Source organism: Prinia subflava, chromosome 25, assembly GCF_021018805.1.
Source record: "Prinia subflava isolate CZ2003 ecotype Zambia chromosome 25, Cam_Psub_1.2, whole genome shotgun sequence".
NCBI lineage: Eukaryota > Metazoa > Chordata > Aves > Passeriformes > Cisticolidae > Prinia > Prinia subflava.
In genome coordinates, this window is record NC_086271.1 from 1,800,404 (window position 1) to 1,828,352 (window position 27,949).

Sequence of the window (27,949 nt, forward strand, 5' to 3'; positions counted from 1 at the left end):
GGAGGTCCAGGACAGGAGGCGAGGGGAAATATTTTGATTATTTGCAAGATCTCTAATAGTCTTCCTCTGGATTTTTTTCTTTTTCACACTTCTAAATCTTCCATTCCAAGAGCTGGTTACTGCTCATACCAGACCACCTTCATTTCTTACATAAGTAAGAAAGAAACAGCATAGTAACAAGAAGAAAATACTCTTGCCAGTACTTCTCCTATACCTGTCATTGCCAGAAGAAAGCAAATAAATCCACAAAGCTTCACCTCCCTTGAGCTTGTTTACATTTCTATGCACTTTTCTTCCTCTACAGGCCCACAGGCCTTTTTTAGAACAAAGTCCATCTACAGATCTTAATTCTTCCCTGGTCTCTGTCTCCTACTGGCAGTTTTCTCTAGTCCTTCCTTTCTTTTCCAGCTTACAAAGCCAACTGGGTACAGTTGTTTCTAAATTCAACATTTGTCCCATAGATCTTCAGGTGCAATCTGTCACGTGCCCAAAGGTCTGGCTGTTATAAAAATATTATAGAATTCACTAAACCAGTCATTATTACTGTAGATATTGATACTAAAAATGCTAAAAGGATAGCTTTTTGCATAATAGCCCTTCTAAAAAGGGTATTGCAGAATTTGCCTGATGTACTATCTATTAATAAAATTCCATGCTCATCAAGGAATTCTTTTGCTATGCCTAAACCTTTAAATTAAAAGACTGGAAATGGCTTGCGTGAAGATAAACCTGTCTAAAAACAATGCTGGTTTTTTCTGCTGAGGAGTAATTATCCTGAAAATCTGTGGAGCCTCCATTGTGAAAATCACTAATCTCTCTAAAATAATGATTTGTAGTGACCCTCCAGAAGCAACTGAAGCTGCTCAATTTAATAACAAAATCCTCTCTGCCATCCCCAGTTTTGTCAAACCGGGAAATAAAAACCACAGCTTTGCTCTGGTTGCTTTTTTTTTTTTAGTGAATTTGATGCTGTTGTCTGATGGTCAGACAGAGATTGAAATTCTCAGTCAAGCAGGGAGAAAGCTGTGGTGCAGACACAGAGGCAGATGAATTGCTTTCCTATTTTGGCTGGTTTAGGAACCTTTTCAAACCTTACTGCAATTATATTTTTTTCTAAAAACATCCTCTTGTGACAAAACAAATCCAAGGGATGAAGAAATTACAGTTTCCAGCAGCCTGTTCCCAATAGCTAATTATCCCTGTTTCTAGTGGGGTTGATTTTTAATCACACAATGTTCCCCAAAACCATGAAGGATTAGACCAGGCTGAGGCCAATAGGTGTCTTGTTGGATGTGTTAGTGACAATGATATAGAAGTGCTCCAGATCAGAAAACTGAACAGCACAGTGATCAGGGCTGCATATATGTGCAGTGCTCACTGTCTTTATTATCTCCTTGCATTTGTTGCCAGAGTCAGAACAGGAGGGAAATATTTGCAGCTGCTCTGATCTGTTGGTAATGGGTCAGGGCTGGGCTAGGGGATGTGCTTTAATAATTCTCTGAGGTGAATGCTAGACTGCACAGTGTATTCTCACTAAGCATCATGAGTAAGGTCTTCATCTTTCTTCAGAAGAGGAATCTCTTCTCAAGCAGTCTGGTTCACAGTTCTTGCATTTCTACCTAATCAGGAACAAATTTAATTGTAACAGTTCCTTTTTTATTCAATTAATTTTAGAATTGTTCCCTGCATTTTTCCTGGCCATAGGTTTTGATTTCTTTGATGCTATTCATTGTCACCACCAGCATGTTTTTACAGTAGTTCCCAGTGCAGTGAAAGCTGTCCTTTCAAAGAATCAGTGTCTCTGTGTGTATTTGTGAATAAGTGGCACTTTGGTTTGTGTGCATGTAACCAACATAACCATAAGCTGCCACTGATTTCTAGTTCTGTGATCAGTTCCTTTGTATCTGCCCAGAGGAGCTGAATTATTGATGGAAATTTTACCCACACTGGAATAATGTCTGGGTAAGAAATAGTCTGTAGTTTTTGAAATTCCAAAAAATACTAGAACTGCTATCATCACACTTGGAGCAGTGCCACTAAGGAAAGCCTTTTCCCCACTACACGTGACACATGGCTTAGAAAGTCAGATGTTTGATTCTGAGAAATGATTTGTGCATAGCTCCTTGTTTGCCTGGAGAATGTTGATGAGAGACATTTAACTTTATTTTCTTTAGATTTGTCCTTGACTCAGGAACTGGTATAACCTTTCTTGACTTTGAGAGCTATTCCCTCTCTCCTCCTGTTCCACACACATAATTCAACAGAAATTGTTGTTTGCATTTAAATGATGTGCTTTTTGTGAACGATGCTCACATCAGGTATAAATTCCACAATGACTCCTACTTTGGCTAAACCCGTGTCCAGTTTACAAGATTTCAGTGGAATACAGAAAAGATGACTCCACTCAGATTACAACCAGGCACTTCTGTACCAGTGTTTGGTCCAAGTTGGTATTTAGTGTAACTAAACTATTTGTGTGTTGTAATCCAGACAAAGCATGAAGAGGGCAAAACTAGTTCAGGAGAGATATAAAAACTTCTGTTGTTTTGTATGGAGTCTGGCTGAATATATTCATTGATACTCTTGTACATCAGCCTCTGGGGCAGCTGTCTTTTGCTGTCTCTATTCTCCAGAAGCAGCAGCATTTTCCAAAGTGCTGCCTGGTGTTTTACTAACAAACTTTGCTGTCTAGAGTCCTGAATCTTATTTTGGGCTTTGTCTCCAAGGCTGAGGGAGGCATTCCTCTCAAAGAGAGACACGATTTCTGAGCCAAAGAGCCCAGCTCTTGTCAGTGCCTAAATATTTTCTGGTGTGCCCTGCTAAGTCTGAGCACATTCCCATGCACATCTTCATCTGTTTTGTGCAGGGACACACTCCTCATTAAAAAAAGACAAGTAAAATCAAGAGATTACAGAGCGAGATTTAAAAATACCTCTAAAATAGTTCAAGGTCTTTACTGGTAAGAACTGGAGGCAGCTGTGTAATCCTCGAAGGCTTCTATTTTAAGGATAATTCCAAAAAGGGACACAATTCTGTGGCTGGTTATCACAAGAGTGATGTTCCTGGACTATTTTCGCTTGACAGGGCTAAAAGGAAAAGACAAGAGAAAGACAAGTTAGAAAAGCTGTTGATATTCAGACTTCCTTGTATTCATGTTTTTAACTGATTATTTGAAATGTGTACTTTAAATGTATTTTAGCTGGCTATTTTTGACAAAAGTGATTGGAATCCTGTGTACAATAATTACTACTGATTTTCATGCCAATTGCAGAATCTTTGTGGGGTGCTGGTGTGTATATGCAAATATGCATGCTCCTCTCTTCCTCCGCTGTAAGGAAGTGATTAATCAATTAGTGGAATGATATAACCCCTGTAGAACTAGATCCTTCATTCTAGATATTTCACACTGAAAAGAGTGGAAATAATTTCATATTTGGCTGCAATTTTCAATTGATTTGGAGTAACTTCATCCTAAAAATGCACTCAGTAAATACACAACACAGTGACAGAACGTGATTAGTGTGCATACAGCTTTTCCCTTGTGAGGTAGTGAGCAAGCAATGCTTTTTCATAAACAGTTACACCAAACCTCAAACAGTTCAGTAACTAAAGATAATGAGAGTCATAATAAGTATCTTCTTTGTGAATAAGCACTGGAAGTGGTAAGAAGGCTCTGCAATCTTTGATGTATTTCGTGTATTTACTCAGCTTTTTCCCGTGGTGGTTCTGAATTGCACTCCAAGGGGTTCTTCAGCTGTGGCATCACACGGACACTGCCACTGCTGGCCACACTGCCGTGCCAGTAGGAGCTGGTCTGGCTGCAAACAGATCACTGAAGAGATCTGTGCTTATTTTAACAACTGCTTAGCCTCAGGTGTTACTTTGTGGCCTTTCATCATTCAGAGTTCTGAAATGGATAAAATGCAGTAAATGCTGGGATGAAGGCTCTCTGCATGCCGCTGGTGTTGCACAGTCTTCCCTTTAAAAGTAGGGATTTTTGCTCCTCATCTCTCCTTCTGTTCCCATGCAGGGTCACCAATACCTGTGGGCATTGATGTGCAGGTGGAGAGCATTGACAGCATTTCTGAAGTTGACATGGTGAGTAGAGCTGGAGTAAAGGATTTCACTAAAAATACAAGTGGTTCAGAAGCATCCAGCTGGATGATAGACAATACTGTAGTTAAAGAAAGCAAACCCTAAAGAGCACCTCCTTGCCTTGATGCATGCATTTAAATTAGTAAGAGTTGATTTTCTCCCTGGGCCAGAGAACAGCGCAGGGTGGGCAGTGCTCTGGTTTGAAAACTCCAGCTATTCAATAAACACCCTGGGCTTCCACAGGAGTTCTCATATACTCATATACTCTGTATACTCTGCATACTCTTATCTGCCTGATGAGACTTCATGTCTTCGGCTTGTTTTGCCTATGCAAATCTGAATATTCCATCATTGTGGCAGGGGTGTAGCTGTGATCATAACAAATGGAAAGAGAAACATCATTCCAGAAATGGTCCTGGGAAGGAGAGGCTGCAATTAGGGCCTGTGGGACTGGAATGCAGGCTGTTCATTCTTCAGCCCAAATTGTCACTAATATTGTCAGTATGAACTCCTTTACAAACCTACCAAATCACAAAATCATATTACAGGGCCATAAAATCCTGTTACAGGGGAAGATCTAATACTCTCTTCACAGTATTCTTATCAGAAGCAATTGTTCTACTGAGATAAATGGTGTCTGCCTAATAATACAAAATTTATGTAGATGAACACAGAGCAGTCAGGCTGTGCAGAAGCTCACACTGGCTTTGCAGCATCCTCTTCTTCTCTTCCCCCATGTATGTTTGCAATTGTGATGTTTCTCTAAATAGGATCAAAAAATATTGGAAATAATCTTTTATATTTAAAAATACTGTAGTTATTGTAATTGTGGTAAAATTTAATTGCTTGCTCTTATGATATTCATTATATTGTTTCTTTAAGATGTATTTAATTAAGAAATGTACTAATTTAGCCCCTGTGCAATATTTGTACAAAATGTACAGATTTTTTTAAATTGACCAAGTGCTCATGAAGAACTCAAATCAATCCCTTTGTAAAGGAAACTTAAAGGAAGCATAGTCCATTCTTGGAAAAGGTTGTGAAGATTTCCAGAGGAAATTTTTCCTTTTTTTTCATTTTCCATTTTTTTTCCATTCTCTTTTTTCCATTTACCTTTGGTTGGCTTTAAAGCCTCTTTATCACTGCACAGCTGGCCCAATCCAGAAGACCACTGAAATATGTAGAAGTTTTATCTAAAATAAATGAAATCTGAGTCTCAGACACCAGGGACAAGACAACCAACCAAAATCTCAGCAATATTCACATTCAAACTCAACGAGTGATACTTGATTCCTCTCATTAAGGATCTTTCAGATAATGTCCAGAGAAGAAATGAATCCTTTGCATAAATAATTTGTCGTGTTTTCTGTTGCACTTGACTAATACAAGCATTGTCTCCTTTTATTTTGAATGGAACAAAGGACTTCACAATGACTTTGTATCTCAGACACTACTGGAAGGATGAGAGACTCTCATTCCGTAGCAACAAAAACAAAAGCATGACCTTCGATGGGAGGCTGATAAAAAAGATCTGGGTGCCTGATGTGTTTTTTGTGCACTCCAAAAGATCTTTCATCCATGACACAACTGTGGAAAACATCATGCTCCGAGTGTACCCCGATGGCAACGTCCTCTTCAGTCTGAGGTGAGGAAATACCTTTCCCTAAGAAAATCCAGGGCTGCAATTGTCATGTACTGGCTGTAATTGAAATTACTGGAAATACTGGGAGATAAGATTCTCATAGTGGGCTGGCATTAATCCCCTGGTAGCACATAATGGGAAACGGGTGACCAGTGTGCCAGTGGGAAGATAAATTTAGGATTGAAAACATATTTTTTTCTGTCATTCAGATATTGTTTCCTGTTAAGGGAATTTATCAAGTGTTAATTCCTTGCCAGTGGCTCTAGCAGTATTTCTACTGAGTACAGTAAAGCCCAAAATTATTAACAAACCCATAGTTTTGGTTGTTTGATTTTTTTTTTCCTAGCTCTTTTAAAACTGTCTCAGCTATTTTCACCCTGGCTTACCAGTTAACATGCCAGTGGTACAAACCAGGGCTCCAGACAGGCACAGACAGTAGACTTTTTGGGCTGATATCAGCAGTGTTGTGGGACTAAAAGGAACTGGAAAGAGAAACAGCAATTCCAGAACTGGAATAGCAAGGTCAATAATGTGTCTCCCTTCCCTCTGTGTGATATTGCTTTGCTTTATAGAGGAGATTTGGATGATGTGGCAGAAATAGTTTTAATGGAGGGATTTTCCCCCTAGGGTAAGGAACCTGTGCATTGCAGAAATATGGTTTGTTACTAATTAGCTGTGTGCACAGAGGTGATATTTCATCCAGTCTGGACAGTTTGAAGATTTATGGAAGCATTTGAGATTGTGGCTGTGTAATAATTGTTCCAACAATTAATAATTTATCTCCTCTGTCATGAGGACATGCAGAAATCCTCACAACAACAGCTGAACACCACTTTAAAGTAGTGTCTGTTCAAGAGTCACACTGACAGTAAGGAACAAAGAGGTGAAGTGTGTTTTTTATTGGTGTAATAATTTCCAGAATTCTTGAGAAGGAGGGATCAGAGGAACTATACCCCTCCTCTAAGGGGAGTGATTCTCCAAATGAGAAGTAGAAAATATTCCTTAGATGTGCCTTAAAACACCTTTTTTTGTATTGCTAGTTTTTACATGTAGTAAGCACATTATTTTCCAAAAACTTACATGCAATAAATCTGCATATTTCACAGTTTTTCTTCAGTGCCTGAAGAAGAGTAAGAGGAGAATAACCTTCCAGAAATTGCAGCTAATCTCTTTTTGCAATTACATATTATAACCCCTCCAGCTGGGAAAACAGCACTTGAAATAATATTTGCTCTAATATGTAATATTATCTACTTCAGTCTATAAGAAATCAAGTCAAGAATTGTGAACTCCCTTTGTTAATCTTTGTAAGTGTAAACCTTTAAAGAAAATGTCTGAAAGGCTAATGAAGGATCAGGCCAAATATAGGGTTTAAAAATCAAAGGTAAGGTATTTAATAATAAAGACGATTTGTTTTTAAAAAAAGATGATCTCTCACTCATTTAACTTTATTTCATCATCTTGAAGCTTTTTTAGAAGCATCTAAAAGGGCAGAAAACCTCAATCAATAGGATTCTAAACAGCAGATTGGTTGAGGATCTCACTAAGTTGTGTGCACAGCTAAGAAAGTGTGAACATTTTCATTTTATTTCTGTTTTTCTCTTCCTTTCTGCAGAATAACAGTTTCTGCTATGTGCTTCATGGATTTCAGTAGGTTTCCCCTGGACACACAGAACTGTTCTTTAGAACTGGAAAGCTGTAAGTTTAATTCCTAATTGTTCTTCACATGTGCATTCTTACCAGCACTCCATCTTGTGCATAATACCTCTTTCACTTACTCTGATGTGTGACCTGAACCCTTCAGCATGTACATATTGAGTTGTAAGCAATTTGGGATCTTTCCAGACCTCAGTGAGCTTTGGGAAGGTGGAAAAGCCATGATGCACCCTGCTTTATTCCCACTGGGTATTTATTCCAAGGCCTACATCTAAAAATCTCTCAAAAAGCAGGAGGGGTTTTTTCTTTGAGACAAAAATGTGCAGATAAAAAGTAAAATAAAATGTCAATATTTGACTTGTTGGAGAAATGAAAATGGGTGCTTGTGAAACATCTGCTTTTTCACTCCTGACTCAGTTATAAGCTGGAACAAGATGGAACGTGGTCTCTACAAATTTTTCCATGTCAGCTGACAAATTGGTGTGAAAAAAATGTCTCTGGGGTTTTCCCAGACTGGTTGAGTGGTCCCCTCTCCCTAAGAAAGGAAAGAGGAAGTGATTTACTTTAGTAACTTTACAACTTCAATTTCTGCTTTCTCACAGATGCATACAATGAAGATGATCTGATGTTGTACTGGAAACACGGCAACAAGTCCCTGAGCACAGATGAGCACATCTCCCTCTCCCAGTTCTTCATTGAGGAATTCAGTGCTTCCAGTGGACTTGCTTTTTACAGCAGTACTGGTACAGTAAGCCCTTCTCCTTAGAAGAGAGAAGCACAGGATAAAATCATGCAGAATGTCTCTCACATTCAAAATCTTTGCTAATAAATGACAGTGGCTGCTGAGAGATCAATTAAAATGAGGTTTGTCCGTCTGGGGCCTTGGTTCTCTTTGCATTACCAATGTACAACTTTGTTTTAGGAAAAAAAGGCCATAATAATACTTGTAACTTCATATCTGGCGTTAAGAACGTGAACAAAAATGCACAACAACCAAAAAGCTGTTATGAGCTCTTGCAAAATCATGGTGCTTCTCTGAAAGCCATTGAAGTATTGAATTTACAGGAATCTTTATGTCCTGGCTATATGGAAATGCTTGAAAATGGAAATCCTTAAGGGTCAAATACTAGAAACCAAACAAGAGGAATTCCAGTGTGTTTTATTGGCTAAAATAGTCTCACTTTTGTAGCTGTGTGATGCCACTAAAAGTCTGCTAACTGGAGGATTTTCATATGAGACTATTTATTACCTGCTCAGGTCTAATTCATGATTTGCTTAATTTTCCTTGTTTATACATAAAGTTGCAGGAAAAAAATTCCCTTTATGTCAGTGCAACATAGTTTAAATTCAGGTTAATCTGCCCCAGAAGGTTTTTATTTCTCCCTGTAGATCTTGCTCCATACTTTCTGACAAACTCCACAAGGCTTTAGGAGTTTATTGTAGTCTTGATTTCATGCAGGGTGGGGTTTTTTTTTTTTTGTATTTTACATGAAATTATAAATTTTGAAACACTTCTCTATGTAAGTAGTCTAACCATGGTTTTGACTAAAGAAATCAGCACTCTCACTGTTGTATTTTACAGTCTGAGTCAATTCATTTCAGTTTGGTTATTGCCATTTATATCAAAACAGATGAATAGAAGAGAAATCATTCCATTTAATATGATGAAGTGCACAACACCTTGGAAAAAAGCCTTTAAGGAAAGCAGCAGACAGATTTATTTGGTGTATTTCATTTACAGGTTATTTTCTTTTTGCAAAGACTTTTTTCAAGTCCCAGCGACCACTGGGATATACCTGAATAATGCTTATAGCATATCTGGTAATCACAATACTGTCCTTTGTAGGCTTACACTTCTATTTGGCTTTGAGGGTTTGTTTTGCTCAGGAGATTCCACTTTAAAGTTAAAGATAAAGGGGTTATTTTGGGGGTTTTTTTGTGGGTTTGTTTTTTTGTTTTTTGTGTGGTTTGTTTGTTTGTTTGTTTTTGGGTTTGTGTTTTTTGGTTTTTTTGGGGTTTTGTTTTTGGTTTGTTTTTGTTTTTGTTTTGTGTTTTGTTTTTGTTGTTGTTGTTGTTTTTGGTTTTGGTTTTTATTTCTTGTTGGAAGCAAATTTACTCTCCAAGCAAATCATAATGGAGAACAAACAGCACCATTGTAATGAAAGTCATTATTCAAAATAATGAACAAATAAATAAATGAACAAAATAATAAACAAAGCAGCTTTCTGCATTTCAGGTTCTGCATATCCTTTCCTGTGAATCTCAGTGAACAACACCTGTGGTGTTTAGGCTTTTGGACTTCCCAGACTTCCAGAGGAGCAACAATTTAAATCCATTTTAGAGACAATAATCTTTACAACAAAAAACCTTCTCCACAACAGAAAACACAGTAGAACGTTTAATATTATTTGGTATTTTGATATGTTCTTCTCTATAGAGCCACTCGTTGTGATGGCAGGACTGCTCCAACACAGGCTCACGGATGCCTCTGTCTGTCGTGGACAGGCAGATGCTGTGCAGCCACCCACTTCTGCCTTTTTACCTCCCTGTAACCTGGTTTCCCTGCCGTGGCAGGAAATGACAGCACGGATGCAGTGCTGCACAGGCAGAGCACGCCCCAAAATTCACTAGATGGCACCCTAACCTCTAAAGTGAGTGCTGGGCTGGCAAGCAGTCAGCTCCCACCAAATGAAATAAAAAAAAGGGCTGCTTCTTGTCAGGTATTTCAAGAAGGCAGGGTGTTGACATCACTGGACAATTGTATCCTGTCTGTGTTCTCCTGGCAGTTTCACTTCAAGTCTATTTAATTTTTCAATTTCCCAGCCTCAGTTATAACAGAGTATTTCAGACACGCAGCCGTGACCCTTTGAGGGAGGATGGACAGTTTGTAAAGCACTGTGTAAAACCAAGGTGGTGACAAGATTTGAGTCATTTACTGCTCCCACTGTGGATACACTACTCCTGCCAGAAGGAGGGGCCAGCAAAGAGCTCACAAAGAACACAGCTCTCTTCTCTTCTCCCCCAACCTGTTCCTCTCCCTTTTTTTTCCCCAATAGGTTGGTACAATCGACTTTTTATCAACTTTGCACTCCGCAGACATATTTTCTTTTTTGTGCTACAATCCTACTTCCCAGCCATGCTGATGGTGATGCTGTCTTGGGTTTCCTTTTGGATTGATAGAAGAGCTGTTCCTGCCAGGGTGTCATTAGGTAAATCTCTGCTGTATATTTGTTGGGAAGTATTGAATTTAGAGGGGGGAGGTTTTGGAGTTACCTTAGCTTTACACAGGAGCAAAATTTCCTGAACAACACTGTTACTACCTCTGTTGTCATTTCCTGTAGTCAGTCTCTACCTTTGGAAAGGGAATGTTTGTTCAGACTGGCTTTGCTATTTTTGGAAACAGCCCACACCCCACAAAAGCAAAAAGGGATGATTCTGCTGATTTCCTGATAGTGTTTTACTTAATTGCAAAACCTGGGTTTTCCTTCTGTCTTCCCAGCAAAGTAACAGGTAGGAACAGGCAGTCAGATCTCTCCCCAAATCCATGGATCATTAGGTGTAGCCCAATCTGTGGAAAAGTTCTGCAGCTCTTCTTTTTCTCAAGAAACATTTGGTACCTTCCTGCCAGCCTGGAAAGAGTTGCCTGAGTAGCAAAGCCTTTCATTGTGGGACACCTTAGAAATGTTTGCTTTGGTGTCTTAGCTGTGCAAGGCACTCTAACTTCTGTGGAAGCCAAAAAGTTCTGAACACCTCAGCTTAGGAGAAGAGGACCTATTACAGTGGTTTTTATAGAAGTTTGTTTTTTTCCTCACCCACTGGTGAATCGGGGGATGCCACTCCAAGGCTTTGTTGTGAATATAATGCTGATTTCCTTGGAATGAGTACATTTTTTCAAAAATTAGGATCTCTGAGGATCTGATGGGAATTTGTTGAGATATCTAATGCAATCATAATGCACCTGATTCCTGCAACTGTCAGGTTAAAATAAAGAAGCTCCTGTTCTTTCTTCTTACTGATGCTGATCCCAGAAGCCAACTGTATGTTGCCATATTTCTTAGACAAGAGAAAAAGCCCTCATTTTTCTCTGTATCAGTCTAGAAAAAAGAGTACAGTAGCCACTCAGGTCCCTTTTGATTGGCACAGTCTAAAGCTATTAATACATGAGATATAAATCTTTTTGTTAGTCTGTAAAAAAATTATGGTACCTCCTACCTACTTTTATTAATGCATCTATGAATTCCTTTTATTTTGAAGAAATTTAACTTCATCTTTAAAAATAACTTTTTAATTCCCAGTAGGCAATTTTTAATGTTATCAAGATGGTTTTGCTGATCATGTTCTTTATGTATGGATTTCTGCAGAAGGTTATGCATCAGGAGTTCCATGAATAAAGCACATTTCATTAGCATAATCATACATAATTTATAGGAAATCTTAACAACAAAGTTTAATAAGCCTAGCTCCTTAGCCTAATGTATATTTATATTAAATAAATTGATTTCCTCTTCTATGGTGTATTTCAAACTCCATCCTTCAACCTAAAGAAGCTGCAGAGGGGTAGGGGGGAACTTCTTGTATGTTCGAGTGGACTTGAGCTGGTGTAGAACTGGAGAAGGGCTGCAGAGACCCAGGTGACAGTGCTGTCTCACAGATGTCAAGTTGTTTTCACTTCCAGAGTTACACTGATCTCTTTAAAAGCAGAGCCTGAGTTGGGTGTTGGTTTTTTTCCTCAGCTGGAGCAAACCAAAATGAGATGAACAGCTGATGTAAGAGCAGAGATTGAAAAGATGAGAGTGAAATTCTGGTCACACTGAAGCAAACAATATTTTTTTCTTAGTTTCAGTGGCTGTAGCATTTTTATGCTAGATTGTTTTTAGAGAGCCACGGAGTTACAACAGGGACATAGAGGCTGATACATGTCCTCAAGAAGTACAATTTGAGAAAGGGTTGGGAGGGAAAATGGTGATTCTTTAGTGATTTTCCTGGACAAGAAAATATGCAGTGGCAACCCTGTCTGTGGGAAGGAAAGGATGGCCACAAACCTGCTTTATCCTGTGTGTGGCAGTGCCCAAAGCTGTCACAGAAAGGTGTTCCTTATGCTGCTCAGTGGCCATTCTGAGCAGAGATGATTTAGTGCTCTCAGTACTGTGTGTGATGGGTCCTTCACGGTTCACTCCACTTCTCAGAGGCTGTGTGAGGAAGTTAAAGGGGGTGTCAATCACATGCCCTCACAAAGCTGAGCTGTCCAAGCAGTGGTGATGAGCTAAACACAACCTGCTGGGCAGAACTGTGATAACCTCTCTGTTCCCCCTGGCAGGTATAACCACAGTGCTGACAATGTCGACCATCATGACAGGAGTAAGTGCCTCAATGCCTCAAGTGTCTTACATAAAGGCTGTGGATGTGTATTTATGGATCAGCTTCCTTTTTGTCTTCCTGTCAGTCATCGAGTATGCGGCAGTGAACTATCTCACCACCATTGAAGAGAGAAAACAACTCAAAAAAAGGGGCAAGGTACAACCCTCTGTGTTTTGTTGCCTTCTGAAAGCATCATGGAAGCCACCGAGTAGTCCTGATACACCACTTTGATAACAGTAACTATCTCTGATTCCACTCTGTATCTCCTTTTTTTTTTTTCTTTTTTTTTACTTGGGTGAAGGGAGACCAAGTGTCCTCCTCTCTGAGATCCTGAGGGGTGTGTGCTTTCTCTCCCTTTTCTTGTGGCAGAGGTTAGGGAGAATTTTTTTGCCCCCTTTTTTCCCCCTCAGAGAACTATAACCTCCCTCTGTTTTCAAATGCCTACCAATCAAGGTATTTCTTCTGTCTCTGAACTACAGATCTCAGCATGCCTTCATATGATATTCCTCCCTCTTTCCTGTTTCTTTTTTGTCCCAAGACCAGATGAATGACAAGGTCACTTTTAGAAAAGTGTGCCTGAAGCAGAAATAGTCACGAGTTAAACATCTGCTTTCTGTGAAGCTCTCACTTAAAATCTTTGCTTGAAGAATATCCCCTCTGTAAACTCATTTGCTGGAATATCATGAGGGAAAGAACACAGAAAGGATGCATATCTTGCTCACATGTTTGGATAATCCCATCAAAAACCTTCTCCCAGAAATGTTTAAAGTAATTTCCCACAACTCCAGCAACACAGACCTACAGGAGAGAGTTTGAATTCTTGTATTTCAGAGCTGAGGCACGAATTGCCAGCCAGCAGCTGGCAATAATCAGGCAGACAAGTGTGTTTTATGACATTTGATGACATTTCCTTGCTCATGTCCCGCTCAAGGGGGCAGGCCCCACAGAGAGCCATACTGTGAGATAGCCCTGCTCTCCACATGCTCTCCACAGAGAGAACAACACTGAGGGGAAAGCTTTCCTTTTCTTCTGTTTTATTCATTTGTGATGTGCCAAAGTGGCTCCTGCTAGACCCAGAGTAACTCTCCTTTGTTGCCAGGCTTCAGGAATGTACAGCATGGACGCAGTGCAAGCAATGGCTTTCGACGGCTGCTTCCACGACACGGACGTGGACATGGACCTGAGTCCCTTCCCAGATCCCTGTGAGGAGAATGAGACCAGGGCAAGTCAGACCAACATCTCCAATGCAGACACACCTCGCCTGAAGAGGAAGAGATCTCTGAAGGGAAACGTGGGCAGGATTATTTTACAGAACAATCACGTTATTGACACGTATTCCAGGATTATATTTCCCAGTGTATATATTGTGTTCAACTTTTTTTACTGGGGCTTGTACATATGAACAAAGATGCTTATAAGCTAGACTTTATTTTGTGTAGGAGGGTTGCATCATACTTTAAAAGTAATGCAACAGCAGTAGAGGAGAAGGTAACGATTGTCCAAAAGAGACTTCTGAATCAAACCTGAGCTGGTTTGGTCAGCAGCAAAACTCTTCGTGAAAAACTCTCACGTCTGGGTTCTTTTCCCACTGGACTATGCAGAGCTTCACCAGGGTGATCCCATGCACAGGCTGTGCTGCAGTGGCACAGGAGCTGTGTGCTCGCTGAGGGAGCCCTTTGTCACCCCCCTGGACAGACAGCAGCTCCCACCTGAGGCACTGCCCTGTCTCTGCACTCCAACCCTTCCTCTCCAATCAGCCTCTGATCTTCGCCTGTGCTCCATTTTGGTCAGCAGTTGGCACAAACCGCTCTGGGATAACCTTGGGATGCCTCCTGTCCCTGTTTTACTTCTGCATTTCAATTTTCCTGGGCAGCCTCTGCCCTCAGATGGGAATCAGGGGGAAAACTGTGGCTTAGCAGTGCAGTAAGGACCAGCAGGAAGCAGGAAGCCACGCTGATGGGGCTCAGTAGATTGTGCATCAACAACAGCTTAAGAAAACCCTTTGCCCTTGTCAGCTGTCCGTGATTCTCCATGGGACCTCTTTTTGAAGAATCTGCCTCACCAGTCCCTGAGGCACCACAGGAGCAATGTCCCAGGCCCTGTGCACTTGCAGCCTCCTCCCAGGTGGATGAGCAGCATCCCCAGATGGAGCTGTGTCCTTCACGTGTCACCCACACCCTCTGCCTCACCTCAGCCTGCTGTAACCCCCTGCTTCCAGCAGAACCCTTTGGTTTAGAAACAAAGGCTTTGAGACAGAGGTTTTAGATGACTTTGTCAAGAGAACAAACCAACCACGCCTTTGGTTCTTCTGCTTCATGTTGCATGTGAACTTGGGGTTTTGCCTCCCTCCTCTCCCTTTGGCTTTTGAGATTGAATGTTCCAGTGAGGAGAAGCTGCATCCGCCCCTTGCAGCAGTGATCCCCAGCACAGTTCTAGGAAATAAAAGGAAACAGCTGTGCCAAAACAGAGACACATACAGGAAACCTGTCAGTCTCAGATGAATCCTGCGTGGAGATATCCTTAGGTTCAGGCTAAGGAGGCTGAGTTAAGGATGTTCAGGGATAAACACAGAAAGTTTTCACAGCTCCAGAAAAGAATTAAGATTACTTTGGTAACTTTCCCAAATAAGGAGCATTTTCCACAATATTCCTTGGGTTCATCGTAATTTAATGAGCTGAGTTTGTATTTACAAAGTCAGCTCAAAATGATCATTTGTGATGGCAAAAAGTGTCACAAGGTAAATGCTTGGTCACTGCTTGGTCAAGTTTATTGGTCAAGGAAGTGGGAATAAATCTGGAAGCCTAAGTCACTCTCTGGTTTCTTTCTTTATTTTATTTACTTACTCTATTTTTCCCTATTTAATTTACTTATTTTCTTGCTCCCATCTGGTTTGTTCAGAGCATGGTGATGTCTCTTTACTTCTTCAAAGAGCTGCATTTGTCAGGCTCCCAGTTCCAGAGCTGGAGAAGTGGTGACATGGTGCCTGCTGAGTGACTGAAATCTCACCGAGTGAGTGGCACAGATCCCTGCCAAACAAATGTATCAGAGCTGAGACAGCTTTGATGCTTCTCCAGGAAATCCTGTCGTGGAAAGCAGAACCATACCAGGAATGGGAATGCAAAGCCAAAGGACACACAGGCTTTGGCAACAGTGACAGCACACCAGACCTCAAGCTGAGCAGATGTACAGTGTAGCTGTGTATAAAAATGCACCACCACAGCCTTGTTCTTGCACTGCCATTATGAGGCATCCTGCACAGATGTTCCAGATTGCCTGAGAAAATCCCATCTAGCTGCTCCAGATGTGTAATATGTCTTCTAAATTTCTCACATGAACTAGTATAACATCATTGTTTTTGCGCAATTTTTTTATCTGCCTTACAAGAAGTATTTGTTGTGTAGCCAACAGTGAGGCCTCAGCCTCCAACAGTGAAAAGACTCCAAATCAGTTCCCTTTTCTAAATTCCTTGCAGGATTTGCAGCAGCAGAAGCCCTGCAGCACAGCATGCCCGAGCTCTGTGTAGGCTGCAGCAAACTGGTCCTCAGGTGGAGGTGTGGAGGAAAAGAGATTCCTGTCATGGAAATGCATTTCTGCCTGCAGTTACCTTCCAGGCACATCCTGTGCAGTGCCAGAGAGCTGCAGAGCTTGCTTTTGGTGGAGAGAGCTGCTGTTACTTTCAGCTGTGAATGAAACCATTGGCCAAGGGTTCTCCCCACCCTGGGTGCTGCAGATCATCCAGTTCAACCCTCCTGCCCTGGGCAGGGACGCCTTTCATTAAACCAGGTTGCTCAGACCTGCCCCTGAACACTTCCAGGGATAGGACATCCACAGCTTCTCTGGGCAGCCTGTGCCAGGGCCTCGCCAACCTCACGGTAAAGATTTTTTCTCCTAATATCCAATTTAATCCTCACCTCTTTCAGTTTGAAGCCATTCCCCCTTGTCCTGTCATCATTGTAAATGATGATGACATTTAACTGCATGCTTTTACAGCAAAGCTTACAATTTTTATCTTCTTAATGCAGTGACAGGGATGCTATCAGGATAAATTATGCTTAAAAATCTATTGCTTGTATAAATAGTAAAAGATAAACGGTATTTCAACGAATTATTTCTTGTCTAGAGGGTGCTAGAGGGCTGCCTAAGCTCCCATGGCCCTCAAGTGTGTGTTAACTTCCTGACAGGTATGCTAATAAATACTTTCAATTTGTCTCTGCAGACCAGCACGGAAGTCTTTAAAAAGCTATTCACAAGCATTTCCCATTCCTGCTGGTTTTGTAGCCAGTCCCACGGCGTGGGTTTTATATCCCACATCATTTACTGCGAGTCACAGCACCACAGGCGTTATGTAAATCCACACTCTCACCCTGGTGGTGCTCAGGGCATTGTGCTGAGGGAACCTTGTGGATCCTTGGAGCAGAAATAACAACTTGTCAGGATTTCTGTCACCAGCTGAGGAGCGGGATGTGCTCTCACTATTTTTAACACCTGCTGCTACACCCATCTGTAATAAGGAGACATCCTCTGAGTGTCAGGGTAGGTGATGCAAACTTTTAACTCCGGACAACTTCATTCTTAAAGGTTTTATAATTCTTCAAACTATGAGCACACAAGAAAGCTTTAGCAAAGTCTACCTAACATATTTTTCTGATGTCCTTAGCCAATGCAAACGAAACCATTAGCAGGCCTTTTTAGTGAAGGTAATTAAAAATATTTCTGGAAGTTTTTACGTGCTCAGTAAGGATTCTGAAGAGTTCTTTGAGGGAGCCTCAGGGGGACTCTGGAACAGAATTTTGGTCCAGGAAAAGATCGCGCAGCTAAAGCCCGGACACGGTTGTGTGTACGAACCGAATGTAATCCTCTGAATAACTTCAGCGGCGATACCGCTGGGTTCCCGTAGGAACACACACAGTAATAGCACTGGAACAGCGCTGCATTTCCTACCGGAAGGCTCCTCCTCCCGTGACACCCAGCGCGGCAGCGACCGCCCCCCGCTCCAGCGGGCACAGCGTGCGGCGGGGCCGCAGCCCGGCCCGGCCCGGCCCGCTCCGGTGCGATCCGTCCCGCCCGGCGCCGTCGCCACTGCCCTCTCCCGCCGGCAGCGTGAGTGCGGGGCTGCGGGAAGGGGAGGGGAGGGGTGGCGGCGGGGCTGCGTGTCCCCAGAGCCGCCGTGCGTGTCCCCAGAGCCGCCGTGCGTGTCCCCAGAGCCGCCGTGTGCGCCTGTATTCCCGCTGCTTCCCCCGGAGCGGGTCCCGGCAGGGGCCGGGCCGTGCGGGACACGCGTTGTGTCGCTGTGCGAGGGACGCTGGTGACAGCGCTGCCCCGAGCGGGGCGGAGCGGGCCCCTTCTGCTGCTCGGTCCTTGCTGCAGCCCTGCCGGGAAGCACCTGGGGCCGCGGGGAGGTGGAGAGTGGGACCTGGGCCGGCCATGTGCGCTCGCAGCGCCGGGAGCCGATGGTGTCCTGGGCTGCAGCCAGAGCAGCGTGGACTGAGGGAGGGAGGGACGGAGGAGGTTCTGCCCCTCTGCTCCGCTCTCATGAGAACCCCCTGCAGGGGTGCAGCCACCCCTGGGGACCCCAGCACGGGAAGGACACGGAGCCAATCCAGGGGATGCCACCAGGGTGATCAGAGAGCTGCGGCACCTCTGCTGTGAACACAGGCTGGGCTGGTTCAGCATGGAAAAGGTTCTCCAGGGGTATTTTTGTAGCCTTTCAGTACTTCAATGATGTAAGAGAGACAGAGAAAAGACTTTTTACCAGGGCCTGTAGCAACAGGACAGAGTGGAATGGTTTTACATTGTAAGAGAGTAGGTTTAGATTAGATATAAGGGAGGACGAGTTCTAGAAACAGTTCCTATGTGACTTTAACTTCATTAGATCAATCTGAGTGAGCCGAGAGGAGAAGATAATGGCTTTAGGCTGGAATCCAAAACCATCTGTTCAGGATTGTGTTGCATTTGCGTTCCAGGAGAGCTTGGTGCTGCTTGGAAATACCAGAACTGGACTTTAGGTTTCAGTATAAGGGATCTGTGCAAGTAAAAGCACCTCAGTACATTGACAGCGTTTGCTTTTGGGAGTAAAACTGCCATTTGTACTCGGAAGTGAAGGTGTCAGCATTTTCTGACTCCTCATGGGTTGGCTTCTCAGACTGGCTCAGACGTGCCCAGAGCCGGTTTGGGTTGGCCAGCCCAGAGCTGGCTGCCAGGCTGTGCTGCTCCACGGCTCAGTGCTGCCTCATCCTCAGCATGCAGGAGCAGACTCAAGGCAAGTCTGTCTGCACATGGTTTACACCTACTGTTAACTTGGTTTGTGCCTTAACTTTCCTGGGAACTTGGCAGCCAAACCATTTGTGAATTAACTTTGTACTCTTCCATAATTGTACACAGTGTATAGTGGAAAAACAGAGTAAATGGCTTTCAGCTTTAAAATTAAATGTCTGTACTTGTATGAAATAATTATTTTTATTCTACATAAACCACAAAGTTTGACAGCTTGGCAGAAATCAAAGCAGGATCTTGGCATTTTGGATTTTAAAACTGGTACATTTTAAGACTAAATCTGTAAGTCTTAAGCTTGTAGATTTAATTACATAGCATCAACAGAAAGGCCTAACAATGTTCCCTCTTTTGTGAACTGTTACTGTTGAAGGAAGTGTAATAAGAATACAAGTTTCTGATCCTGCCCCCTCTCTCCACCTCCCTTGGCATGTTACCACTCGATCTCTTAAAGCGAAGTTGATTTTTTTTTTTTTTTAATAATTTTCAGCTCTTGCTCCAGAAGACCATTTGCCCACATGTTCTCTGTGTGGGTGGGTTCCTGCATTGGTAGTGATCCACTGGGTTTCATCACATGTTCTTTAGTATGAGCTGAGCTGTGGGGTGTGAGCTCCTGTGAGCAGTGGCTCCCAGAGAGCCCTCTGGAGTCAGCTGGGGTTTGAGGTTGGATTGGACCTGCTTGGAGCAATTAGTGAGCCCCACAAGCTGTTCCCAGTGTACTCTGATATCCCCCTGGATAAGGCAGGAGGTGCTGCCTATGCTTGTGACCTCTTGAGGTTGTTGCTGGCTGATTGCTCTGGGTTTCTCTCCTCCTGTCCAGGAAGATGCCCAAGAAAGGAGGGAAGATTGCTGATGTGGCAAAGGAAGCACAGGTACAGCGTAAGCGGCCCAGGGTGGACACAGCTGATTCTCCATCGGTGCTGAGTTTCGAGAGCCCAGCCAGCCTCTTCAGGAGCCTGATCTCTCCCGTGGAAGAGGAGGTGTTTTTCAGGGACTACTGGGAGCAGAAGCCACTGCTTGTTCAGAGAAACGACGTCCTGGTGGCTGCTTACTACCAATCCCTGTTCCAGCTGTCGCACTTGAAGGAGCTGTGCAGCCAGGACCTGCACTACGGGCGAGACGTGAATGTCTGCAGGTGCATCAATGGGAAAAAGAAGGTTTTAAATAAAGAAGGTAGAGTGAATTACATGCAGCTGAAGAAGGATTTTGACCAGAAAAAGGCAACAATACAGTTTCATCAGCCTCAGAGATTTAAGGTGGGATTGTTTCATTGTTATTAATGCTTGTTTTGTAATGTGGTGTGGCTTTTGCTAAGTGGCACTAAATGGCTTCATGTCTGCCCCCCAGGGGAAGTTGGCATTGATGACCTGCTGAAATCTTTGCATGAACTGTGTTAAAGCATAGTTGATACTTCTGCACTGACCATCATGTTTCAATGCCCTGCACTAAGGACAAAGTCCAACTCATGCTATAATGTTTTTCTGTAAGATTAAGTATTCTTTTTAAATGCATATAGTTGATGGTTAGGCATCTGTGCTTAAATTACAGTGGGGCTCTTCTGCCCCACTTTTACCTTGTGCAAACAGGGGCTTTCGTACCACTTCCCTTTAATCAAGGGTGAGGTGTGAAACCATGTGAGTTATTTCCAGGACACCCCACCATTCTTGCCCATGGATTAGTGTTGAATTGCATCGTGGAAATGACCACCCCATTTTAGCTGAGTGTCCTCAGTCTGTGTGTATGGGAAGGAGACAGTGGTGCTGCACAGTTGGAAAGGCCTTGGATACTTGTAGGCACTTTGATTTAGGCAGTCCTTTTTTGTCCCAAGTCTAATTGTGAGGTGGTCCAAATAAGGACCCAAATACACAGCTGAGTCCCACATGTAGTGTCACTGGCTGATCTCAGTTGTTGGCATCTCCTGATGTTTCCCTGTCACATATTGGATGTGGATGAGTAAAGTTTGTGCTTGAATGTTACCAGGCAATTGGAGTCACTTGTAAAAGGTGTCTGACCTCTTTGTTATTCTGTCTTTGATGCAATTGGGATGATGGGTGGTTTATTCTTCTCTGTTTAACCTCATTTTTGCCTGGTTTTGCAGCCTGAAGTTGGTAAAGGGAAGAGAGCACACATCAGTGTTCTGTTGAGGCACCAGAGTTTTTGGCTCCCCCATTACTTTCATGGCAGATCTCCTTTGCCACTGCAATGCTTGCCTTGAGGAGAAACTGCTTCCCAAGCTATGTGTTCCTGTGGGAATGTCACCATTTTTCCCCAGTGATGGGCTGGTGGCAGCCAGGCTTGGCTGAGCTCTTCAGTAGTAACAGCATTATTTTTTTTTTTATTATTTTTTGAATAGGAGGAGTTGTGGAAGATTCAGGAGAAGCTGGAGTGTTACTTTGGGTCTCTGGTGGGCTCCAATGTTTACATCACTCCCCAGGGGTCTCAGGGCCTTCCCCCTCACTACGATGATGTCGAGGTAGGACAACACCACCTTGTCTGTGAGACCCTTTGTGGGCTGCTGGCCGTGGATGCCTCTGTGTGTGCTTCTACCTCTCCCCCACAGTAAACATTCTAGAAAGAGTTCTGGTTTTCCACTGAAAACTTAGGGTAATTGTTTTCAAGTGTTTCTTTATATATTTTTGCTGAAAGTGTTCTGGTAGTAATGGCTAAGTTTACGTGACTGGAGAGAAACAGGGATTTCCAAATTTGGGATAAAACAGATCACACTTCACAGCTCTTCTCACTGTTGTCTCTAAATAGAGTACAAGAATTTAGTTAAAATGTAAATTTCTACATTTGGATATCTAAAAGTTAATGTGAAAGGAATTGTATTTGCCATGCAGTGGAATAGCTGAGAGCAGGGAAGGGGAAAACCTGTGTTTGTCAGAAAAGCAACCTGTGCCACTATTTCTGTACCTGGTTTCTGGCTTGGTTCCACAGACTTGGGCAGTCAGAAGATAAATTAAAATCCCTGATGAGTTGGATGTGTGAGGGGCAGCAGGGCCTCCTTAGGCCCCCAAAACTTTGGGTTCATGGTCTTTTGCAGGTGTTCATCCTTCAGCTGGAAGGAGAGAAGCACTGGCGACTCTACAAACCCACAGTGCCTTTGGCTCGGGAATATAACGTTGAGCCAGAAGACAGGATTGGGAGTCCCACACATGAATTCATATTGAAGGTATTATAATTTAACTGCTTCAGGGGCTCTGGGCTGTGGTAGCAAGAAGAGTAATCATCCTTGGTAGACTCTTCGAAGGAGCTGATGTGACCAAGTTTAAGGACCCTAAGATTATAATGGAATCAGATTTCTTCACTGTTGCTTTATGATATTTCTTGTTGTGCTGGTGTTTATAGGACAAGCCATAACTAAAGTGATTTTTCCTTCGTGGAGGCAATTTCATGTGCTTTGTACTTCTTTCTTGTCTTGACTTCTCTGACCCATATTATTTGCTATGGAGATATTTAATTTACTTTGATGAGAAGAGAGGGGAGGAGGAAGGTTCTACTTTTTTTTAAAGTATTTTAACTAAAATTTTCAGACTATTTGACCTTTCTTGTGAAACGCTGGTCTTTTCTTTTGATATGATCTGACCAAATTCCCAGGGCACTGAATTACCAGCAGATTGATCTCAGCTGCTTCTTTGTACCCTTCCTGCAGCTCAGCAGGACTGTGCATGTTCTAAAAGCTTGTGTTTGCAGACAGGCGTAGAGCAATATTGGCAGTAGGTTGGAAAGTTTGAGATGTTGGACTTCTGGCTTAGAGCGCTTTATGCTATTGAAGTGTACATTGGAGAATTGCTCGATTTTGTGATGTTTAAAGATGTTGTCAGTCTGTCTGCTCAGGGAGTATTTTCTCTGGACTACAGTAAGATTTGACCAAGTGGCCTAAATGTATCAATTCTCTTTAATTTTCCTGCAGCCAGGTGACTTACTGTACTTCCCAAGAGGGACTATTCACCAGGCTGACACTCCTCATGGCATCTCCCACTCAACACATGTGACCATCAGCACCTACCAAAACAAGTAATTCCCCTTTATTTCTTGTTCTGTATGGCTTTCCTCTGCCAGATTATGTGTGTGAATAGTAGAGACCTGAAGCTGGTGTTTCAAGGAAGTGATGTCCTGTTTCTTAAAAGAAATAACCTTGTAAGGAGCTCTGCTGGGGTCTTTCCTGTGCTCATCCTGTTCAGCCCTTGTGGGGTTTGTTTTCCTGTGGGGACTGCAGGGATGCAGCATGCCAGCTTCCCCCCAGAGGTGTGGTGACATGGAATATAGGAAGATACCCCAGTATTACACGGGTGCCCTGCTGTTAGGGACACAATCTAAGTGTTGAGGTAATGGAAGGTTTGGGGGAAAGAGGGGAGCAAGACCATTGTTGTTTGAAGCAGCCTCTGAAAACCTGGTAAGGTTTTCATGCTGCAAGCTTGATTGCTTTTTAATTGCTTTATTTATTATTTATCAGCTGGAGAATTTAATGTGGAAGATGATGTTATTTGATGGTCACTCACACCTCTTCTGACAGATTCTTCCATGCAAATATTCTCTGCCAAAATATTCTCTGTGTTTTTCATCTTTTACCCCATGCGTGAAAGTCAGATTTCTTTTGACAACAGGTCAGGTCCTTGTCCCCCCATTGAAACATTGTTATCACACAGGGACAAATGCTGCAGCTGCCACCTCCTCAGCTCTGGGGTGCTGGGCTGGGGGTTACTGGTCTCACTGGGGAATTGGGAAGGATTTCTGTGAGCTGTGAGACAGGGCAGAACAAGTTTGGGCGCATTTCAGACAACTGTGAGGTGAGTCTGTAACCACCCACTGTGCCCCTGTGGAAGCCCAGGGTGTCAGTGCTGCTGGCCACTCCTCCTGTGCACAGCAGAGTTTGCCCAGCTGGAGCTGTATGGATTTATTGGTCAGGCAGTGCTGGGAAGCCAAGGATTCAGCTCCCTGTAATGGGATTGCTGGGGATCTGCAGCCTCCTGTGGAGTCAGTGCTGTTTCTCCGTGGCTGCCCAAGGCCAGCCCAGTGCTGACTTGTCGGGAGCACATTCCCTGGGGATGTCTCTCATGGGTGAGCAGAGGAGCAGGAAAAGCTGCAACACTGCTCTTCTTCCAAGGTTAAAAAGTGGAATCATCATCCATGAAGGTTATTGGCAGTGAAGTGTAAGAGCCTTCCTCTGCCCTGCTGTCAGTGAGAGTAGGTAAAACAAGCAGCAATCCTGGTGTTTTGATTTGGCATGTAGATGGAAGTATGATGTGGAAACATTTCCTTGGAAAACTGAAGAGAATTTGAAAATAGCTGTGGAGGTGGCACTTCAGGTATTTTTAGGCCCCAAGACAAAAGGGACATCTCTGCTGAAGCAGGGTTTGTGTGGACCAGATCCCAGCAGGCACAGAGAGGTGTGCGTGTGTGGGATAAGCAGGGCAGTTTGGAAAGCAGTGAGCAGCTGAAGACATTTGCTGGCAGATGGAAGCTGGGGCAAGAGAAGCACTAAGAAGTAGATGTCCAGTTCCTTTTATTGGCCAGAGTTCTTCCTTCCCACTGAGTAGCAGACAGTGAAACATTTCAGTAGATTTGATAAAAAGCCAAGACACTATAATAGGTAATAATTTTTTTGCATCTTAACACTAGTTAGGAAAAACAAGTAGGATTTGTGTGTTTTTTCAGTGCAACTATTTCAGTAATTTGTTTTTCCTGTCCTTCAGCTCTTGGGGAGATTTCTTACTGGATGCAATTCCTGGCCTGGTGTTTGATACAGCAAAAGAGGACGTGGCTCTGCGGAGAAGCATCCCAAGGCAACTGCTCATGGTTAGTAGGTGGGACTCAGGGAATAATGGTGCATCCAGGTGATCTGTCAGACAGAAAAAGCTCTGTCAGGGCCAGCTTCTGAATCTTTAAGTCAGTGAAGCTGTGAATTGTTGTGGGACCTTCTTATGGTGGCCCTGTCCTGCTGCCCAGCTTGTCAGTGTGCAGGAAGAGCAAGGGTCTCTTCAACTGCACTTGCAAGTCCTTCAGCCCCAGAGCAAGAAGAGTGAGCTGCAGCTTTGCAGCTCATGGGGAATGTGTAGAAGAAACAAAGCTTGGCTTGGGACTAAGCAAAGATGAAAGAGGAGTGTCCAGATCTTCACTGCTTTGCTGCACTGCTTTAGGCCTGGTCTGCTCAACCTGGATTCTTTGTGGATGCTTAGCAGGTGGACACAGCTGACTGCACCAAGAAGCTGAGCAGCCTCCTGAGAAGGCTTGCAGACAGTCTGGAGAGCTCCAGGGAGCTGAGATCATCCGACATGAAGAAGGATTTCATTATGCACCGCCTGCCGCCGTGCTTGGGATGTGACTCTGATCCTTTGACTCCAGGTAGAGTTTGAACTTCCCAAAACTGGCTGATGTGATGGCAGTGGTTAAGTCAGCCTTTTAAAACTCGTAGCATTTCATGGCAGGCCAGGGTTGCAGTATAGGCCCAGCTTTGTGTGGTGCCTGGCTCTGTGTGTGTTTGCACACCTCTCTTGGCCAGTTCCCAGTGTCTGGTGGGAGAGATGACCCAGTTCCCTTAGACTGAAATAAAGACTATGCTAGAATTAAAAAAATCTTATCATTTCTCCTTCCACCACAAGTTTGAGAACTGTGGAAATGCAGGTTAACAAAATAATCTGGCCACAAGAGAATGGGTAGTGCACAGGGGGTTCAGTTTGTATCGTGTGGTTTTCTTCCTTTTGTAAGGGAGAATTTATTCTTCGTAGGTGGGAAATTGCCAAAAATAGGCAGCAAGATCAGACTGCAGTTTAGAGACCATGCCATCATCACTGTGGAACCAGATCAAGAGAATGCTGTAAGTACAAGAAGCCCCCCTTGCATGCCTGGGGTAGGGAGTGGGAGGCATGTGAATTGTTGCTCTGTTGTCCTTAAAAGGGTTGTGCAGTTCTGCTTGGTTAGATCCTGCATCCCATTATTGCTGTTAGGAGATCCTGGGGCTGTTTGCTGAGCACATTCCAGCCTTCTGGAGGGAGGTACAGAGTTATATTCAGTCTGTGATTCTGCAAGGCTTTTATCTGAATCACATGGGGTAGGTCATTACAGCAGCTAAAATGGCCTCTACAGCTCTGGATAATAGATTGTTTTAAAACTCTTTGTATTTAAGAACATGACGAAGTTATAAAATAAGGGTTCCTGAAGAGAGGGAATTCTCTTGGTTGCATTTAGTCTTCACTACTGAGTTATCTCTGTACCTAAGTGGGTGACAGTGGCACTTACAAATTGTTTCACAATACAGATACTGGCACCTTGCATCATTCTGTGTTTACACTGCTGCTTAACTGGGAAGGCTTATTAGTATGGAATTATAGAAGTGCTTTTTGGTTATCTTAATTTTTTAAAAAAAATTGCGGGGAGGAAACACACACAGGATGGATTATCATGTAAAAGTTTGTCTTGTTTTTTTTTTCTTTTTAAAGAGTGGAATGTTTCCTTCCAAGAAAAACATACCAGAACTTTCTGATTTTTTTTCTCCTCCATTTTGTGTCCATATTGCTGCGAGACTGTGTAGGTTTGCAAACTTTTTTTTTCCCATTTTTTTTGACACTGATTTGCACAACCTTGGCCAAGGATTGACAATGGGCATGTGGTTTTTAAGAGACAGATCAGTCTCAGACTGGAGATTTATTGATGCACACTTGCTCATTAAGACTTCTTAGGAGAGGTGCCTTAAATGGCCCCTTCTACACAGCATCAGTCCTGGGACTCCAGCAGGGGCAGTTTTCAGGCAGAAGGTTGTAAATAAATTTTCAGAGGTGTTTTGAGGAGTCCCTTTGCTGTGGGAGGTGGCTGTTGGGCCATCCAGCTGAGAAGGGGACTTGCTTTTCTTGCTGTACCAGTGGCCTCTGGAATTTAAGGAGCTGGCACTGGAGTGAGGTGAGTGTGTGGATCACTTTGTGACCATTTTCTTCCTGCTCTCTTTCAGGATGAAATTCGCAGGGACATGGTTTATGTGTATCATTCCTTAAAGAACAGGAGAGAAACTCACATGATGGGCACAGAGGATGACACTGCCAGTGAGGACGGCCTGGCACAGGTTTGTTCTGCAAACACAGCCCAAAATTTTTCTTGCCTCTGTGGGTTTGGCTGTGCTCTTCAACACCCAGAGTTTGTCAGGCCATTCCCAGAGTACCTGGATGAGCTGAAGCTGCAACACAGGCAGTGAACAGTAGAACTAAGTAATGTGATCTCATGCTTAATTAAAACACTTGGGATGCTAACGGGATGTCTAGTGCCTGCCCCTGGTCCCGTTAACCAAGCTGCTGGAGCAGCTTAAAGCTTCTCTTACTGTGTGTCCTTCAGCAGGTCCTGAAATAAAGCTCTGTGACCTTGCCAAAATAATGGGTGAGGTAAATTTAATTTTTTTTTTCTTCTGTGTGGACACCACAGGAGGAAGTCACACATGTGCCGTAAGCATCCCTACACTGTAAAGTGTGCTACAGCATGGAAGAGTTACTTCTAAAAGTGAAATAGGTCTGGGTGGAGCTGTATCTTTTGGAGGCTGCTCTCACGAACACCAGTGTTGTGTAATAAAGTCACTGCAGTTTGCTGAAGGGTTTTTTGTGTCTCTTTTCCCCAGCCGACCCACGGGCTGCGGTTCCCTTTGTCGTACTTGGCTGCACTGAAGCAGATCTGGAGCAGCAGCGCTGTTGACGTTCAAGAGCTTAACCTCACCTCAGATGAAGAGAAAGAAAACCTTGCCTTGTCACTCTGGACCGAATGTCTGCTTGAAGTTCTTTGATGCTTTTGTGAGTTAGCTGCTCCTGGCCATCAAGCATCTCTTGAGAGCAGCGTTTATTAAATTAGGTGTTTTTAATCCAGCCAGCCTCTGGTTCGTAGTGCTAACAAAGCATTGCAGATCTGTGCTCTGCTACTTTCTGGTGCCAAATGTTAATGGTCCTTCCACAC

The 27,949-nt window shown here is 43.2% G+C and overlaps 2 protein-coding genes across 2 annotated transcripts in view; both read left to right on the plus strand.

The window, feature by feature from the left end:
• The window catches only part of GABRR3 (gamma-aminobutyric acid type A receptor subunit rho3), a 34,331-nt gene extending 18,844 nt beyond the window's left edge, over nucleotides 1-15,487 (plus strand). Inside the window, exons 4-10 of the mRNA XM_063419408.1 lie at nucleotides 4,031-4,098; nucleotides 5,517-5,740; nucleotides 7,353-7,435; nucleotides 7,996-8,136; nucleotides 10,450-10,602; nucleotides 12,711-12,907; nucleotides 13,851-15,487. Coding sequence (XP_063275478.1) covers nucleotides 4,031-4,098; nucleotides 5,517-5,740; nucleotides 7,353-7,435; nucleotides 7,996-8,136; nucleotides 10,450-10,602; nucleotides 12,711-12,907; nucleotides 13,851-14,153 — 1,169 coding nt within the window. The 3' untranslated portion in view covers nucleotides 14,154-15,487. The remainder of the gene's footprint in view (nucleotides 1-4,030; nucleotides 4,099-5,516; nucleotides 5,741-7,352; nucleotides 7,436-7,995; nucleotides 8,137-10,449; nucleotides 10,603-12,710; nucleotides 12,908-13,850) is intronic.
• Nucleotides 15,488-17,722: 2,235 nt separating this feature from the next.
• On the plus strand, nucleotides 17,723-27,861 carry RIOX2 (ribosomal oxygenase 2). The gene is made up of 10 exons (XM_063419410.1): nucleotides 17,723-17,851; nucleotides 19,842-20,277; nucleotides 21,375-21,494; nucleotides 22,065-22,193; nucleotides 22,935-23,038; nucleotides 24,718-24,820; nucleotides 25,201-25,366; nucleotides 25,750-25,838; nucleotides 26,967-27,077; nucleotides 27,621-27,861. The coding sequence occupies exons 2-10, from the start codon at nucleotides 19,846-19,848 to the stop codon at nucleotides 27,780-27,782; spliced, it is 1,416 nt and encodes a 471-aa protein (XP_063275480.1). The 5' UTR covers nucleotides 17,723-17,851; nucleotides 19,842-19,845; the 3' UTR covers nucleotides 27,783-27,861.
• Nucleotides 27,862-27,949: the final 88 nt, after the last annotated feature.

Bases quoted from the DNA above. Each gene is read 5' to 3' on its own strand.
- RIOX2 (XM_063419410.1), top strand. From the start codon at position 19,846: ATGCCCAAGAAAGGAGGGAAGATTGCTGATGTGGCAAAGGAAGCACAG. The intron at 20,278-21,374 runs GTGGGATTGTTT...TTTTTTGAATAG, and splicing joins ATCAGCCTCAGAGATTTAAG to GAGGAGTTGTGGAAGATTCA. The intron at 25,839-26,966 runs GTAAGTACAAGA...GCTCTCTTTCAG, and splicing joins AACCAGATCAAGAGAATGCT to GATGAAATTCGCAGGGACAT.